This window comes from Pygocentrus nattereri, chromosome 1 (assembly GCF_015220715.1).
Source record: "Pygocentrus nattereri isolate fPygNat1 chromosome 1, fPygNat1.pri, whole genome shotgun sequence".
NCBI classification, from domain to species: Eukaryota; Metazoa; Chordata; class Actinopteri; order Characiformes; family Serrasalmidae; genus Pygocentrus; species Pygocentrus nattereri.
This window is the reverse complement of record NC_051211.1, coordinates 52,141,210-52,161,203: the sequence shown is the minus strand read 5'-3', so window position 1 is coordinate 52,161,203 and position 19,994 is coordinate 52,141,210. Positions and strand designations below refer to the sequence as shown.

The 19,994-nt window shown below is 41.5% G+C and overlaps 1 protein-coding gene across 1 annotated transcript in view; it reads right to left on the bottom strand.

Annotated features, from left to right (window-relative positions):
• exoc4 (exocyst complex component 4) overlaps positions 1–19,994 on the bottom strand; it is a 263,398-nt gene that overhangs the window by 198,936 nt on the left and 44,468 nt on the right. The window contains exon 8 of the mRNA XM_017711300.2: positions 226–371. Within this exon, the coding sequence (XP_017566789.1) occupies positions 226–371 (146 nt within the window). The remainder of the gene's footprint in view (positions 1–225; positions 372–19,994) is intronic.

Genomic DNA, 19,994 nt, shown 5'->3' with positions numbered 1-19,994 from the left:
TAATGCACTAACCCATTTCTGCTAGTGATCACCAGTGAAGCCACTATTGAATAGCTGAGAGCTCATCACTAAAGCATAAGACCTCTTATCTAATACATAAGTGGAACTGATTCGAGCTCTTTGTATTGGTCAATGCATGATTTTGTACGTGCGTCACGCCACTGTAACACTACTGGTTCTCTCTTTTGGCAACTTTGCTTGTAGTGGCAGATCAGCAGGACTTACTTGAAGAGCGACTGTTTGGGCCGAAGTGGTTTCTTCTTGGCGAAGAAGGCTCCGAAGTCACCTCCGGTGCTGGCATAAGAAAGCTGAGCAGAGGGTTCGGCAGCACTGCGAGTGTTCTTCACATCCAGGTAGTCCATCAGCAGCACCTGTTGGAACAGAAGAGTAGACAAATAAGCCTAACGTGAAGACAATGTACCAAAACACCTTAAAGAGAGCACTTATATGCGTATAAAGTGAAAAGAACTTGCTAAATCAACCACAGCATCGCTGCTGAGGCCTGGCAGGTCGTGGTTCATTGGTCTGTTAGACCAAAACATGAACACATACACATAGAGTACTTTTAATCTGCCTAAATCTGAAACTGAATTAGCCTAAAAACAAATGATCCTGGTGACCCGGATCAGTCAAACTTAATAAATACATCTCCCCAGCTGTCTCCAAAAGCCATTGCCACTTTCTCCAGTCCAAAACCCATTAACCGTGATTAAAACGGCAGACCCCAGTTCATAAATATCCCATTCAACCACAGCTATAACCATTAAAGGGGGGGGGGGGGTCGACAGACGGAGTAGGAGGGGGAAACAAAGTTGAGCCTAACTTTTCAACAAATTAGGTCCCCAATTTCTAAGCGCTCCATAATTCAGCGCGGCAACTTTATGTGGTCTATTTGCGACCTGGTGCACGAAAGAAGCCCAAGCGTAGGGAAAAGAATGGCACGACAGATGGAAATACATCTGACTATTAATGGCGTAATTAAACCTGGAGAAGGGGGTCTCATCCACAGCCATCAACCATCCCTCGGCCCAGAGACAGCCCTATTTGGGCCGGGCCGAACCCACCAATTACAGTGGTGTCAGTGTATTAATTACTAATGACCATCTGATTCACTGACGGAGCGAGCTGAGAACACAGCCCCCCTGACTTAATTAAACGCCAGCAGTAGCCTGATGAAGGGGTTCCAGCCTACTTAGATTACATTAGCGGAGGAAGACTGGATTTTGAAGGAAATTAACCATGGGGTGACCAAAGCAGAAGGAAAGACAGGAAGACTTGGACGAGTATTACTGATGAAATACAGGAGCAGAGTGAGAGGGAGGCAGAAAAACAGGCGGAGAGGGAGCACAGAGGACAGGGAGAGAAAACAGGAGAGGGTCAATCAAAAGGATGCATCGCAAAGCAACAAAGTAAACTTGGCTGTGAAGAAGGAACAAAAATCAATGGCGTTATTTCCCTGACAGACCAGACGAGTCTTAAACAAATCAACACAGAGGTGAGTCCTTGAACTGATGCAAAGTTAAGACTTTGTTCCCTTCGGGCGCTTCCATTAGCCGATAACTCTCCGACTCACTAAAACCCGAGCCTGAACTTTGAGAACAGTGTAGAGTATTGACCCAACAGCCCTTCATTAAACCAGACTCCAGGTATTCAAAATAGCATCCGTGGGTCATCGCTAAAGCAACGGCTGCTTTGTGTATGAAAAGAGGGAGACCATTTCAGAGACAGGATCCACTTAATCTTCACCTAAAGTCAGAGGACACGCCAAATATCAGCGTGCTAATTACAGTTTGATATAATGCCCTTATTATACTTCCCTGGGGCCTCCTCCACCCAGTCATATGTCACAAGTATATATAGAGCTACGTGAAAAATAGAGTTGCAACCCAACCTTACAAAAAGCGTAATGAGTGAGAGTACAGTGAAGTGGCAAGAACAGCCAAGAATAACCTTCACCATTTCATTATTTTAGATGCAGCACCTGCAAAGACATTATAGCCTCACAAATCTGCTTTTGTATCAGCATCAAGCACCATTAGCTGTGCTCAAGTCTAGCGAAGGCGCAGACTTTGGCATCGTTGGCCCAAAAAGGCAGAGTGAGGAGAGGGACTGTGATGTATTTAAGAACGCAGAATTCAGATTCAGTGATCTATGTTCAGTTAGTTAGGACAGTGTGGCCCCTGACTGGTCAGCTCCACTATTCTTCCAGCTGTAATGTCTGTAGAAGTAATACGTAAATAATTTCCTGTTTTTTTTTTGTTTTTTTTTTGGATTTCATTTCTTTTTAAAGTGAAGCTGAAAGATACATTTATCTTGAGTAATATATATATATATAATATTTTTTTCTGGATGTTTGTGTGTTTGTTTAGCCATTTCCAAGTCTCTCCTCGAGGAAGTCCAGTATTATATGTAGTTAAAAAGCAGCTCCTGGTTTGACCAATCAGTGCTCAGTAAATTGAGCTCATGATGTAATTGATGATATTAACGAGTCTCTGTGGCGGCTGTGAAGGTGTCAAGGAAAAATATGGACCCGAGAAATTCTTGTTACTTTTTATAGTTTTTCTGTTGATTTGAATTATGAATACGACTTTATTCTGATGTAATGTGTGTGTATCAGAACGAAACCATGTATCCCAAAATGGTAACTTTAAGGAAAGAAGAAGAAAAAAAAAACAAAAAAAAAAAAACATACTTTACCACACACACACACACACAACAACCACAACCACACACACACACACACACACATATATATATATATATATATATATATATATATATATATATATATATATATATATATATTTTTTTTTTTTTTTTTTTAACGTTGTCCCTGTTGGTCCTATCACCAGGAGATCGTGAGTTTGATCCGATGATGCTACAGTGGTCAAGAGTCGAAGAAAGCACAGCTGACCTTACTCTCTCTGGGTAGGTAACACGGCCCCCCGACCTTCGCTTCACTGGCCTTGGAGGCAGCCTGTGCTATCTTTCGCAGTATAGTGTGACTGGCGGAGTCCTAACTGGTGTGTGGGATTGGACACGTCTAAATTGGGGAGAAAATTGGGAGGGAAAAGAAAAAGCTGTCCCATATGTTCATGTCACTACTGAAACTGAGTTTAAGTCCATAGGCGGAGCCATATTTCAGCCACACCCCTGCATTTCAGAGTAGGAAGTGAGACAGCATCCCTGTCCCTCACGGCCACACTCTTCTGAAAGGAATTGTCCCAAAGTCTGAAAATCCGTGTGGAATCGTAAGAACTGCCAGTACCGAAACCCTTATTTCTTAACTAAACTTTTTTGTTTAATAAAAAATGATTTTATGTGTGTACAACTGTTCAGAGCTGTGTTTGCTACCAATGTAATGATCAGCATTTTTTGAGATCTTCTCAAAATTTGCTAAAATATATTTCGGTACTGATATAGTCACTACTGCACCATTTGGTAAATTTTCAGGAGTGTCATTATTAGATCTCACAGATGCAGGTGCTTTGGCCTAGCATTTTCCATGCTCATACTGGTCAGACAGAAAGGGCAGCGCTACAGAACAGTGGAGCAGCAGAGTCAGAGAAGCAAGCAGCAGATCTGTTACGTCTGAATGGAGCCAATACGTCTCTGTGCAAAGCCAATGTAACGATGCACAACCATCACCATTACTGACATCACCACGGTTTTAAATGCTCTGGCTGCAGTCAGCAGTGACACGGCTACTTTGTTTCTCCTATGTGGTTTCAGGTAAAAGATAAAATTCAGTGAAGCCTGCTCCACGGATTTACCGGTGATTCACTATAAAGGTCCATTAGTTAGGACATCACCTCTGGCCCATTTAAGAAAACCTCCATTAAGAGAGCCCATAAACACCCCTTCAGCTGAAAGGCAAATGACCAGTCTGGCCATGAGGATAGTGACTGGTACCTTTTGAATCCCCATACACTTCATTTTGTCACGACTGAAGGTTTTAGAAGTGGCTTGTTTTAGCACAAGGGGGGGAAAAAAAAAAAAATAAAAATCAATATTCATGGCCTCTTCCAAGAAAAGAGCAGGGCAAAGGAAGGAGAGTCTGAGAGAAACAGCAAATGGTTTTTCACACCAGATAATAAACAGAGTTCAGTGGCTGGTTTTGTGATGTGCGATGAACAATGTGCATGCGCATGGGTGTGTCCGCGGGCGGGGATGTGTGGAGGAGTCCTCCTCTCTACATCTGCTTATCATTTAGCACAGTTTGACAGCCTCGTAACAAGTCAGTCACAAACAAGTAGCAAAGTCTACCGACGCATCGGGAGGGGCCGTAGGTACGTACAGCAAGGCGAAGGTTAATCAAAGCGCACCTTAAAACGCTCCAGACCCTTGTCTTCAAGGAGGCGTGCTTAACTTAATGAGTGCGGAAAAGCAGCTCTCTTCCTGTCTATTAGCCAACAAATCAGGCTAATTAAAGAAGTGCAGTGGCAATGAAGGGGGTTCAGGTGGGCACTTGCGCTCTTAACTTCAAGCGCTGAAAGAGTGCATTAAGAAATTAAAGGAATAAACAAGGCTTCCTTCTGCTCCACCCAACGCCAGATTAAAAGGGGGAGGCAGCTTTTTTCTCGTCTCCTTGAGACTTTGACGCTTTCCTGAAACGGCTTCAGAAAAGTGTAGCTTGCTTCTCTGTCCCTGGGAACTTGGTGGGTCTACATCTGGAAAAACGCTGCACTCAAAAACGTGTTTTTTAGTAGTTATTGGCTTATTATGATTAAATCGCTGCTGTCGGAAGAAAAGCTTGTATCTCCATTTTTGTCGTTTTTCAGTTTTTGACATAATTTGAAAATGCACGTTGCCCTTTACATTGTGTGTAAATTTCATGAGGAACGGACCAAAAGAAACGGCCCAAAATGACTTGGAAAAATGTCTGGTTCCATTGCCCTACATTCAAAGTAAAAAGGTTTTTTCCTTCTCCTGTAAAGTTACAATTTTGGAGATGCAAGATTTTTTTTCCGACAAACGCAAAAGAGTTCACACTTTTCCATTGAAAACGCTGGATTTCTCAGCAAGAAGTGCTTCATGGGCCCAATATACAAAAATACTCTAATCAAAAAATCACAATGTGGCAACCAGAAACATATTAAGATACTCGATAACGTCATTAAGAAGGCCACACTGCCATATTGGTAGGCAAGCTGTAACTGTGCTCTGATAGAGCTCCTCTCATCACCTTTACTGCAACTGCAAACCTGCAAGTGTATAATAACAGGCAAATTGGCCCAGAATTACCACGAAAAGACTTAAAGACATGAGAACATTTTAGATGCAGCCTCCAGAAAACACTATGAGATGACTGGCTAGATTGGTGAACTGGATCCATATAGCCTGCATTTCTCCAGAGCTCAGAACATCCCAGTGTGTGATATTTCATAACAGCCGAAGCTCTTAAATAATAAACTAATACATATATAATAAAATCAACTTCTTATTCACCAGCTTCTCATGAATCTTCTGTTCCACCTTAAATGGTGCTGCGGTTACACTGAGGTGCCTTAAACATAGAACGAATATGGCCAATGCAAAGCTATCATTGGCTTACCTCAATAAACGCACCATTTTACCTCCATAATTGCACTAATGTAGCTTAATAAATGATCCCTAATCAACAAATGCCTCACACCTATGCTTGGAGGTGTTTAAGTGCTACTGAGCAGCTAACGAGCAGCACAGCGAAGCTATAATCAGCCACTGAAACTGCTGATCTAATGCTGCATCCCAAACCACACGCTTCTGCACTTCATCTACTACACTAATGAGTGCACTTCTAATGGGATATGTGCTATTTTCACGTATTATTTAGTGTGTTTGTATGTGCTTTGGACAGTGAAAATAGGGAAATTCCGACTGTTCAGATTACAGCTTTCATTTAATTAATACAACAACAAATCAAACGAAATCAAGTCTGTACACTCAAATACACCAGTTAATCTGTTTTAAAATGTTTAAAAGGTTTACAAAAACGTGGTTTGCTGCCTCTGCTGGATCGGTTATGGCTTTGTTATCTCATTACAAACTGCCCCAGCACCGCTGAACGAACTTGAAATTACCGCCCAAAAAAAAGTCAGCAGAATGCCGGAATACTATCAATACTTACAGACAGCAAGCACAAACATTGCTGACTTAGTGTTTGAGATGTAATTAACAGTTATCTATAGTAATTAACTGATGGTGGCATGTAAAACGATTATATCTGTACGCGTGTGAAATTTATAATGCACATCTGTCAGATAAACTGTCAAATATCATCTGCAGAACTGTCCTATTAGCAGGCAGCAGGAGCTACGCAGACCACAGCTTTATAAATCACTGTCCTGGTCATCACCAGAGGCCAACATTAGCCTAGAAGCTGGCCAGAAAGAAGCTTCAGGTTCCAGTCCAGCTCACTGACGTTTACTGATGCAATGTTTGAGCATAAGACTTGAATCTAAGTAGACCGAATGTGTTTTGTGTATAAACCCATGAGCTTTATTAATCTTGTTCCATTATATTTTCCTTGGTAGCACCAGATGTTAATGTTATCTTAACACACAGACTTAAACAGTTTCATACACCACACAGGTTCGATTTCTGCAAGTTCAGAAGATGAAATCTGGTGTTATTAATAACAGCGGCTGGTGCTGGAGTGATAAAAAGACATAGCTTAACTCGTCACGGAACAGATTAGGTTAAGTTACAGGCCTGCTAAGCTAGCGGAGGCATAACTGTAGCAGTGGTCATCATTTAGCATTAGTCATTCAGCTCAGGCTGTAACATTTAATGGGTGATTCTAAGGTTTTTCCAAGTTATTTTCTGATTATTAACACATAACCGTAGGTTACAGATTCAGAACATTGAGATTAGGATGAAAAACGCTGCAATATTCCTTTAAAGAATTATCCGACGAAATGTTCTTTAGGGAACCAGAGATGGTTCCTTCTTTGTAGCCTTATTTTTAAGATTGCAGTTCCACGATATAAAGATTCTTGTGCCGCATGTAACATTTTCTGAAAAAGGAGACCAGCAGCAAAGAGTGTGTCTCTGTGTACTGTAGAGAAAAATAATGGAGAGTGATAAAAATTTTTCATTTAACCCAAAGAAATACCTGCATATACATGCAGAGGTACTAGAGGTACTAACTCTGCAGGTTAGACTAGGACAGCCATGCAAACTCTGCAATGTAAAACCTTCTTTTTATTTAAGTTTGAACTTAATCTGGCTATAAATGTTAATGCAGAGTCATAGTATAGTGACTTTTTGTGGTTGTTAGATATGTAGCCTTTAACCTGGTAACTAGACAGCAGAGTAGAGTAACGATATTATATTACATTTACATTTACAGCGTTTGACAGACGCTCTTATCCAGAGCGACTTACAATTTGAGCATTTTTATAGAGGTAGGCGAAGGTGGTGTTAGGAGTCTTGCCCAAGGACGCAAGGGGCTTGCCCAAGTGGTGACTGAACCCAAATCTACAGCATAGAAGGCAGAGGTGTTACCCACCACACTACACCATATTATATCAGCAGCCATGTACAGCAGACGGAGCCGTCTGCAATCTGAAGTCCAATAAATCAAATGTTACCCCTTTGAAACATTAAGCATGGTGATGAAGGTTGTCTCTGTGGCTCATAAACAGCTTTGTCCAACATTATTTTCAAGTTTGACCAGGAAAATGAGGTCGCAATGATGTTTGTGAAAGTTCTGCTGCCAAAGTCAACACTTCACTTGACCTTATAAAGCACTGGAACAGCCCTTAAGATGGCCCTGAGGGGGAAACATGAGGCCAAGTGGACAGGGGCTTGTTAAAACCAGTATTGAAACAGGCAGAAGATGCCAGACCTTAATAAGGCCTGAAATAGTGGTCTGAATTCAAAAGTAGCCGAAAACTTCCAGTCCAAGCCCAACCCCAAGAGATCAAGTTCCGAGTCCAAAACTGACAAGAGTACAAAAAAAAATTGTACTAAACTGATATGAACGGGTCCACCATCAAGCCTAATACGATAGTGCCAGTTACCTTACATATCAATGCCACTGGAACAAAACCTTACATCTCCAAAAGGGTGACTTTACAGGACGAGGAAAAACATCCTTACATTTTAATGGAAGTAAATGAATGAATCATTTTTATCATTTCAGTTAGTCTGTTATCATAAAGGATAATCATAAAGGGCAACTGGTCTTTTCAAATTATGTCAAAAAATGAAAAACGGCAATTTTTATCAAGTAATGCTTCAGAACAACCTGAAGTTTTTAGTCTGGAAAAGCTTTCCATAATAGTTTTTACCATATCCTTTGCATCTATTGTCTCAAAAGTGTGGATCTTGGTGCCTAATTCACAAGTGAGTGATTACAGCATGCCTATATATATATATAATATATATATATATATATATATATATATATATATATATATATATATACATATATATATATATATATAATTTTTTTTTTTTTTTTTTTTTTTTTTTTTTTTTTTTAAGGTAATAAAACTAGAGGATGAATAAAGTGAGGACAAACACTAAAGCCGGGGGAAATTCAGGGTGGAATCTGTTCAAATGTGAAATCAGAACCCGATCCAAGCCTAATCCATATTTGGGAAACAACATGACGCAAGGTCCCATCGGGTTTAGACACATATCTTAAGCGCCAGAAGACACAAAACTCCCGTGATTATGTAACTCTTAACATACAATTCATGAAATTACCTGCTCAAATCGGTCCTACCCATTTGTCTTACCACCCACAGAGTTAAGATCATGACTGGAGGGCTCCCTGAAACATAACCAGCTACCTCAGAAATCTGCCAACAGCCTTAAAACCATAACTTTACATTCTACCCACACACACACACACACACAATACAAGAGATAATAAAAAGGGATGATTAATCATGTACTATCGATTACACAGCACTTCTCAATGTCCTGTTCTGGAAGCTTAATATGCAAATATGACACCTCAGGCAGGGCGCTACAATGACATGTTGATTAAAATGTTAAAGCAACAACAAAGGAACGTGGGCCTGTCATCTTTAATTAAAACCAATCATTGTCTTCTGGCTGCATTCTGGCAATTCGCTTTGGCTGGCTGTCACTTCACCGCCACTGGCAGCGAAGAGTGTTTGAATATTTAAACAGCCATGTTTACTGCATATTGTGTTTGAGCACACAGCACATTCCCAGTATTTGAGGGATATTAGTGGCAGCTCCCAGCATAGTTCCCTTGCTGTCTGCGAAAGTAAACCTAAAACTTCAGTCATAGCTTCAAGGAATAGATAATATCTGCTCATGGAACCTGGATTTAGCAAGAACAGAAACTGTGCTGTTATGCTGTTATGCTGTGAGAATAACCCAAAACATAAACAGAATATACTGGAATATAATTTTTTTACCTTTTTGGCATTTTTTTTTAAATAAGCAACTTTAGTTCATGAACAATTCATAGGAATTATCATAAGTGAGGCCAATTAAAATAACCTACCTCTTCAAATAAAAGCTACAATTCAGTGATTTGGAAGCCACTCTGGTAGAAATGTGTAATTACATGCAACATATTTTGAAAGAATTTAGAATTAGAAGGGGCTGGTTCCCTAATCTCCAGCCCACGACTGCCCCCAAAGCTGGGTTGTGTCTCGCACCCCTTCCCCGAGTGGATGAATCTGATGATTAGTGCGTTGAAGGAGGATTCAAAGAGGACTCGGTCAAAACTTGGTAACGTACAAATGCCCATGCACGAAATTGTGGATCTGATTACTTGTAGTGGGCATGTAAATATAGATTTTCTATCAGACTGTGGAGTAGAGTGAGATATAAACCTCAGTCTTAATTGATAATCAGAACGAATAACATCAGACCGGAGAAAATCTTTGCGTGTAAACAAAGCCACTTTCTCATAAATAAATCTACAAGTTTGTCAAAAGCTTAGACTATACCACTCAACTACCATAATATTAACAGAGTAATTGTGATGTTTGCCTGCCAGTACCAGTTCTCTAATTATCTGCCCCAGTCATCAAGCAGTCCCACAGTGAATGGACATATCATTAGTACAGTGTCATAATTTATTCATTTTAATTCACTACAGATTCATCTTAATATTACCGCTTACGATTAAGGCTATTTAGGCAAAATATCCCACTTGCTGGTAATATTTTCTAATAAGGACAACTGCCGGCTTCTTGTTCGAATTACATTCCCGTTCCACCTTAAATATCGCAGCAGTTACATTCTGAATTCATTCGACACATCAGAATGTAAATGCTGCACCATTTAAGGTGGAACAGGAAAATACAAACAAGAAGCCGGCGAATAAGAAACCGTCCTCAGCTTCATAGTTTTAATGCTGGTAGGAGTTTTGGATAAGGTGATTTAAGCTCTTCAAATATCTGTATGGAGTTTTCTGTATGGAGCTGCCTATAAATATGCACCACAGTGGAACATTTCGACATGGTAGAACAATTCGTCGCGTTGCTGCAGAAAAAGCAGGCATTTTTATTTAGGCTAAGGGATGATGAGTGATGAGGATATATTGTTATTATTAAAGCAATGTCTTTAAATGTGACGATTATCAGCTTAACATGAACCTTCATCGTGGAGTACTCTGCTTAACTTTGCTTGGGTCAGCTGACTTGCGGCATCCCAAACACGCGTTGCTAGCAGGGACGATGCAGTGCGCCCTCTAATGGACAAATTCCGCAACAACACCATTCGCACAAACAAAACATTTTAAATGATCTGTCCTCCGTATCTCAGTTTCTTTTTTAATTGTCATTTTTCTGCCATTATAAACGTTGATACTATTTATTTGCCACAAGCTCATAGCGGACGATAATACTGGCACATCGATTAATCGATCAAGCTCTAACACATGAAGAGGATTGATGTGGTGTGAGGAATGATTGTCAGGTTTTAGAGGGCGACAAACAGCAGCGTTTTAGAGCTTTTTTCTCCTGACACAGTAATGCTAATTCTTTCACTTTTAACCAAAAAGTAGACATTAGACAGCTTAGTGTAAGACATTTGGGATGGGAAGGAGATGGCATTGGGAGCGCAGGGGTGCATTTTCTGGACTTCTGAAGCTGGACTGAAGCTAAACATCTCTGACGTGGTGTTAGGCTTCATGAACCGATGAGTCTAGAGTTGTAATTAGGATAAATTGGACTGTGAGAAGCAGAAAACGCAAAACATCTAGGACTGAACTTTGGAAGTGTGGAAATATTTCCCTGCAGGTTTCTTTGAGAAAGTCTCCAAAAGTCAAGAGAAGTGGGGATATTCGGCTGTGTGCAGTGGATATGTATCGTAAAGCTTTCCCATCACTTTCATACAAGCTGCCGTGCAAAGTTCAAGAGCTCATGCTACTTAATCTCAGGACACCTCAAAATGCTTTTAAGGACACATGGGACAGCTGCAGACTTGACACCTGTGGCTCACTGTTGGAATAAGAGCTGAAAAAAGACAAGAGTCACATATAAGAACACTGCAAAGAAGCAGGACTGCGGGTTCTGGCTTAATCTAATGGCTCTCGTTTTCAACATGATTGGTGATGATGACTACCTAAGGACACCTAAGGTAGTTAACCATAATGTGTTCGGTAATTTATATGATTAACAAGCCTACTCCCTCAGTCTACTGCCATTCGTAGAAGATTAAGGGTCACATACAGACACAGATTTGTCTTTAGCTACTAGATAGCGAACATCTTCCAGGTCCAACAAAAGCCCATTTGCAGTTACCTGTCAGACAAACTTCATCAGTGAAAACCTCTGTGGTTGGGGACACAGTCTGTCCCACATCTGACTCCCTAAAACACTGCATTGGCAGGTTGCTGTTAAGAAGCTCTCATTAACAACAGGCCATTAGAATTCCAGTCAGCAATATCCTGAATGGCCAGTACAGGCCAAGCCATTAGAGAGAGACACGCCGCAACAGAATGCGTGATTACTGCCGTAATTAATGAACTCTGAGAGCCATGCTTTTCAAAAACAACCAGCAAGTCTTCACAGTATAGCCTGAGGAACATGGGGCACCGAGCGTTCAAAGATGGAAAATTTACCCCACACTGCCGCAATCATTTAACACTGTGGGGGGCTCTCATGACACTGGGAGCGCCACACTGACTATAGCCATTCACAAAAGATCATTTACAATAAACTACAATAGCGCATTTAATACTCACTTTCTTGTTTATGCGCACCGAAACTGGCCGACTTCCCTAGGTCAAAACCAGCTACTGTAAATACCTGTGGCTCACACTGTATCTAAACACATTACTGGCTCAACTTATGCAAAGTCCCCTCTCTATCAAGCCTTCCTCCTTCTCAATTCAGCCTGTGATGCTGCAGAGCATAGGCAACAGTAACAGGTGTGCGTATACGCACAGAGAGATTTTGCCATGTGCATCTTTTCAGTGACCGCTTTGGAAAGTTTCTCTATTCTCCGATGCAGAAGTGCGAAGGAGCACACGGTCACAGCAGAGCCGGTGACTCATGAAGCATCAGGCACTTAAAAAGAAAAACTTAATTGAACTGTGCTCAGAATGAACAGCCAGTATGTCTCTTCCAACTGGCTGTGACCAAATCACAGCACAGCAAGAGGCAGGACTGAGTAAGAATCTATTAATGAAAAATGAAGCATTAAGACGCCAGTTCAAAGGAACTCTTCAGCTTCTTTCTCACTCTTTTCCTACAGTACATGCGAGCTGTTTGCAATTCTCTGCTCGTTAAACACACTACGGTGAAGACCTGAGGTCAACAGAGACATCTGGATCTGGTAGCATAGGGTCAAGTCAGGGTGCGAACTGTGGCAGAGGTCTTGGGGGGGTGCTCTGGTGGAGGTGATCTATGACAAATGTGACACATGAAGTACTTGTTATGCAATGCAAACAACAGGCTTTGCCATAAATATATTGATGATTATCACAACAAACATGACTGCAGATGATCTTTTTCAGAATCATCCCATTGTGTACTCCTTGTAAGTGACCATGTGTAAAAATCAATTTACGGTGGTTTTTGTTTAGGGTTTTTTACTGTAACTCTAAAAATGATGTATTTGGGCGTTCCTGCTTTTCAGGGCCAATGTTTATTGTAAAGGACATCAAAATGACTAATAAACATCGTCTACAATTAAAAACATTTCACACGTACTGTGTCCTTGGAATATAATTTGAGTCTGGAAGGTTTAAACACAGTGATAAATGCTCGACTCTTTGTCCTTATTCTCCATGGATGTGCAGGACTGTGTTCACAGTATATCCAAAGGTGAGGGCTCTAATGTTGAACATCATGCCGCAAGTTCAATGTAGACTTTGTAATGGGGGGCGCTTGAACCCTGAATCAAGCAGGAATCCAAAAATATGATACCTAGAGCTAAAATGCTCACACAATATCAGAAAGGTGTCCTTTATAACAAACAGGTCTGGCTCAAAAAGCATTTTATAAGCTTCAAATATTTGTGGATACTTTTGTAGAAGTACTTGAATATCTGTCCTCAAAATCACCCTTAAAGGAAATCTGAGGGGCTCTCGAGTGGCGCAACCGTCTAAGCGTTGGCCCCGTCATCAGGAGATCCCTGGGTTCGATCCCTGGTGATGCTACAGCCATCCGTGGCCTTGGGTGGGTAGGATGGCCCCTCTCTTCTCCCCATCACTCAATGTAATACTAGTCAGTGCAGGCGTCTGTAAGATGACGTAACAGCTTTCCTCCAAGCACGTTTGGCTGTCCAGTGAGTTTGAAAAGATGTGGTGGCTGGTTTCACAGATCTCAGAGGAAGCCTGTGTTACACCTTCACCCTTCTAGCGTTGATAGCATCTGATTGGGGGAGTCCTAACTGGCGGGTGGAACTGACAACTAAACTGGGGAGAAAATCAAGAAAAAAAAGCCTTAAAATCTGAAGCATGTCCACTTTTTTCTACACGCAAGTGGAACATAAACGCCACAAAAATTCACTCATCACACTCTTACTTTCCATAGTGTTTTGTGATGATCTAGTTTCAGGGCAGCTTCTGTGCTGTACTAACAGTGTTTGGATGCTACTCTTCTCTGATACAGCAGGACAAAAACGCGTGTGAGATCTCATTAAAATAAACAGATCTGCTATTGGTGTGGTCAAGTTTTAAACCTGCTGCAAACTTGCTTCATTTAGAAAGAAAAGGAGAATAAAGAGCTAATATTTCTGGGTGCATGACGGATCTGAGTCAGACTCGGAGCGTGGATTGGAGGCATGGAGGTACTCAAGCATCACCATACTCACATATTTAAGGCGACTCATTAAACTTGTGCCTCCAATCGCCCGATAATTTAAAGAGCTCCCATGCACGATTTCTTAGACATCATCTAAGCATCTCGATTAGCTTCAGTGGGAACAAAGCTAAAGGCAAAGCTATGGCTCTGGGGTGAGGACACGAGAAGGCCTGCCACGAATTTAGGATTCATTCGAGAAAACCAAATATATTTTATATATTGTTAATATTTTCTATGTTTTAACAACAACTGTTAAGAGGCTTTAATGATGAAATTTATCTTAGGCTATGAATTCCTGAGCCTAATAAAAGACTTGAAAATACTAAAAGCTTGGAATACTAAACTGAGAATCAAACACATACAAAATTTATACCAAACGTGAAAAATATACACTTGAATATTTCAATTATTTGGCCGTATGCCACTGGTAACTGATCCATTTCCAGTGGCTCACCACGTAACAATTGGTGCATTTTCAATCTCCCAAAATCAGTTCCCATTAAATGGGGAAAAAGGAAAATATCATATTCGTTTTTAGCTCAAAGCCCTTGGACCACCCGTTACTCTTCAAGCTCCCTTGTTTTCTCTCCTTATGTTAAACCACTATCTACCCCATTAGTGTGGGGTAAAGTAACTCCATCTTTCTGCATCTCATCCAAACCACTACTTCCACTAAAGCTCATACTCATACAATGCCAGACATCTTTCAGAGAAAGAGTAACAAGACCGAAATGGATTTAACACACAAAATCTCATGTTCTCCCACCTATTAAAGGACACGGAGCACAGCCAAGAGAACAGGAACGGCTCACAAGGCAACCTGAAAGGGGAAGGAAAATTTATCATGTTTTCTCTTGTCCGTCCACCCTAAACTGTCATGTCTTCTGCTCAGTTGAAAGGTCAGTGCTCTCCCTACCATTCTCAGGAGGGGTAATGGGAGAAGACCAGGACCGGGTGAGGGGCAGAGCAAAAATTCACATAACAAAGAAAGACAGAGAGCGATAACAAGGTCCCATGCATGCTCCAGAAGAACAAGAGGTCAGCAACATCTGGGCATGTTCTGGATGCCTACCGTTCATTCTGACCTGTGACAGGCTTAAATTAGGCTCCAAACAGAGCTCATTTCAGGACACAGGAACTAAGAAGTGTCTGTCTCGCATGTCCAGATAACTCCTCTCTGCAGATCTTATTGGGTACCTCCAAAGTTTCTAATGCTGTTTTTCATCTCTTTATGAGCTCTGAACCATTAGTTACAGAACAGATAGTTCTGGATATGAAATGAGACTGAGGCATGTTTAAAGTCACTTCATACAACGGTTAGTTCCGGCCACGCGAGCTGACTGGCTGAGAACCGTTCTAAAGGTGCTGATATTTTGCCATAACAACACGTGTTTTTTTTCACAAACACGATCACTCTGCGGAGACGCCGTTGCTAAGCAACGACTTTGACAGCTGTAGGAGACGCTCAAGCTATGTGAACGTTTTTACTTCTTACTTTGCCACAAACAGAAAACGGACACTTTTAAGATCAAATCTGACCGACAGCCGATCTGGTCCGACTCTGAAGATGAGAGGACATTAAATTCCCAAACTGTCGTCACCACTGAGCAGCTTTTCAGCCGGCAGCTGTGACAGAAGAACAGCTGAACAACCTGGAATCAGCCAGAAATGAATCCAACACCATTCGCCAGACGTGTCTGATCTTCAGAGTCGGACCAAATCAGACTGAGCCATAAAACTGACCCAATAAAAACAGGAAAGCTGCTCAGTGGAGACGACAGTTTGGGAATTTAGTGTAATTTAGTGAGCAGCGAGTGGGCGGAGCTCGTTTCTCTGACGTAGCAAGAAGCTGCTGGTTAAGGAGCTATAATTAGGAGGAAGGACTGAACATTAAAACATATTAAACGCCGCGTTCACGGCCAGTTTATTCATTTCTTACTGTATTTATTTACCTGTTGTATAAAAGTGATAAAGACACTCCTTCTTGTGTTCTACTGCTTAAATAAAATACTTGATGTAGACACTTATCACTACACACATCCATTATAACATGTATTACTGCCAAGTTCATTACACTTTATGAAATCAGTGAGCCACTCAAGGCCATGAGTTACACAGGTACCAAACAGATACCAAATATCATTGTCACAGTAACATACAGACATACATAAAGCCCACGAGCTCAGTTAGAACAGCACGATTTAGACAGCTCAGTGGAAAATTATCCCAGTTGTTGCCAAATTTATATCACAAAAGTTGCTCAATCACTTACAACTTCTTAAGCCAGGGTTACACTACAGAACTTTTACCCCCATTTTAGCCCCGATTCGCAGTGTGTGAGTTTTTAATTGACAGTTAGAGAGAGAATCGAGTCATGTGTGAAGGGCACAGACTTCCGACTGTGTTTCAGTCCGAGCTCATCAAACATGACTTTTCCAACCCGACTCTGAGCAAAATCTAGTGTAAACTGGTCAATGACTCAATCTGAACAGACTCCTGCAACAGCCAATGAAAACTGAGCGTGAAAGAAGAAAATACAGCAAGTAAAGGAAGAAAAATGGTGAAAACTCTCTCACGTGTGAAGTGCGCATTGAACTATAGTGAAGTGAAGTGAGCATTGAACTATAAGCTGCACTTATTTTATTGTACTGCACTCTGTATTGTAGTTTACTGTATTGTATCTTATTGTTATTGTATTGCATTGAATGGCACAGAGTTCTGCGTTCAACTCTGTTTCTTTTTCTCTTGGTGTCTGCAGTGACATATGTTTCTAGCAGTATCTGAGCTCAGGACTGTCTTTTTCTCTAAGCTATTGGTAACTAGCAAAGATACTTTCTCTAGATTGACAAAGCACTTCTTGTAAGTCGCTCTGGATAAGAGCGTCTGCTAGATGCTGTAAATGTAAATGTAAGTGAAGCTTTTTAATGAGCCGAGTTTAAGACAGGAGCACAATCAAGTTTATATAGTATATTTAAAGCTCTAAAAAACACCACTCTGATTATATTTTTAAATCCACGAGCCTCATTTAAACATGTTTACCTGCTGCATCTTTACTGTGTCAGCATATAGGACAGAGAGGGCAGGAGCAAGCAAGCCACTCCATCCATGTTCGTTTATTTGCGTTTCCTACATTTACATTTATGGCATTTGGCAGGCGCTCTTTTCTAGAGTGACTTACAATTTGATTCATTTAAACAGGCAGGTGAAGGTCGTGTTAGGAGTCTTGCCCATGGACTCTTATTGGTATAGGGTGGTGCAGGGTGCTTGCTCAGGCAGGGGACCGAACCCCAGTCTACAGCATAGAAGGCAGAAGTGTTACCCACTTGATCAAACCAATCACTACCTCCTAGTAACCAGGGAGCGTGAGCTTCCGTAAGTTCAGTGAGAAACGTTCAGTTCAGCAACTTTAAGCTTGTAAGTTAAGTAGCATGTGATCCCAAATAGTTCAGTGTGTAATCGCTGATATTTTAGTCGCCCCCAAAAAAACTGATAGTGTGAGATCGCCAAGACTTGTAGTGTAGCCATGGCTTTTTCTGTATGATGTTTGTTTACATCTACGATGTCATGCTTAGATGTCAAATATGTCGGTGTGAATCTGATGATCTGGACCAGGGCAGACAATCCCCATACACAATATGCACCTTTGTTCACAACAGGCTTCGAAGTCATCAATTCCCCTATTTTTCATGCTGTGAAATAACTGAATCTTGTCTGCCAATACATCACTGCCACAAACTGGGCACACTATCGGTTTCTTCTCATTAAAAGCATATGAACATGTCCACTAGAGGAGCACGATCACCTTAAAACACCGACAGACGTGTCACATAATGTCCACTGTGACGGCTGCCTTTGTCCTGAAAATTACAGTGCCTCGGTCGGCTGAACTTGGTAATGAAAAGCAAAGACGTTTCAAGAGCAACATGTTTAAAAAATCTTGCTCATGTCCTCCTGTGTAGCTCTTACTTGAAGGTATATTGGTGCTGTCATGTTACCAGTTGTGTTTTGCTTGAATGCCAAATGCTTTTATCTTCTTCCTCCAATGGCACCCACGAGCCGCAACTCAAGCACAGCTTCCCAAGGTGCTGCTACACATTCCCTGTTTTCTACTGACTTGAGATCTGCAGATAGGATTCCGCTGGACCGGAATCGGCGAGCCCGCTAGAACCTGAGGCGCTTTCAGAAGAAGCGGCCGTGCTTGATCGCCAGGCGGAGCATGTACTTGTCATGCTGTCTTTGTCACTCACAGCCCAAAGAATAAGAGGGGGGGCGAGGGAATGAGAATCAGACGAGAAGCCTTTCGAAAGGAAACAATCGGAGGGGAAAATAATAACACGAATGACTGAATATAAAAAAGCTCATCTCCCATTATGAGGATTCTAATCAAGAGATTACATTATCTCTCATCACAGCGACGGGAGGGTGCGCAGCCCCTGGCGACGGCCGGGCTTATGCTGCGCCGGGGACTTAATGCGATCCATTTCAGCAGAGGCAGGGACTCTGTGGAGAAGAAAAAAGTGTTTTCCTTCATTCATCCCAACCTCCACCACTTACCTTTGCATTCTCAAACTCAAAGCCTTTATCCGCTCCTGTCTTTGCTTGAATCACCATCTGATCATCTGCCTTTCACACTTATCCTCAGTGCCTATTTCATAGCAGGGTCTGAGTGTTTTCCATCACTTCGTATAAAAAACACAAGTTTTATGCCTTTTGACAGCACAACAGACAGACGAAACAGCACTGAAAGGATTAGAATAGTGTTAAATATGTATTCATTCCAAAGGCACTTCAGTAGCGTAATGCACCTGTGGAGGAACGCCTCGTCATGTACATGTGCCTAATTTACTCCACGCCAGCTCAATCCAACTAGACAAACGGTCTAGAATGAACAGCTACATATTGACTCAAAATCATGTATCAAACGGCACTAAAACATATATGCTTTGCCTTTTGGTTAACTCTGCAGGGGCTGCAGCCAATTCCTCAAAGTCTACCGGCAGGGATGCACCCTCTCCCCTCTTTTTCTCGTGCTCGCTCTCTCTGAGAAAGAGGAGGAAAGTACAAGGTCAGAATGCGACTCCTCGCCTTTTCTGATGGAGTGATGACAAAACCATTTACTCATTCTCAGCCTGCACTGCCACTCTCCTCCCTGCTTCATTTTGCTTCTATGCTCTCTCTCTTTCGCTCTCACTCACATACATTCTCTAATGCTCCCTCTCCCATCTTCTCCCTACTTCGCCGCCCCCACCTTTCTACCAAATGGCTAAGGAATATCATAAACTATTGAGAGAGCTAAGCTGAACTAGAGGAACGAGTGAGAGTGAAAAGAGAGACAGCCTCCCTTACTCTTCCAATACAATAACTTCATTTCCTCCAGCTGGTTTTGAATAACAACATAATAAAAAATAAATAAATGTTGACAAATCTATTCTTCAGCATGCTGATATATTTTGCGGCAACCATTTCACCCTTTTTTTGCGACTGCTTCTGCTTCCCTGTGTTTAACCAAATATCCATTGATAAATGCTCACAAACAGTCAATCATCAAAATCAGTCGGAAAGCATATCCTGCCCTATGTGGCCCTAAACAATTACAGAATCTCTCAAGAGTCAATACTTCACCATTAATGCACCCCAATTAAGAATGGCATCAGGAGGAGCTAACGTGGACTATTCAGCAAACGTAAGCTTCCTACTCAGCTCCCCATCTGCCTCCTTCACCAGAAAGATGATTTCTTATTTTCTGAAATTACAGCTCCAAAA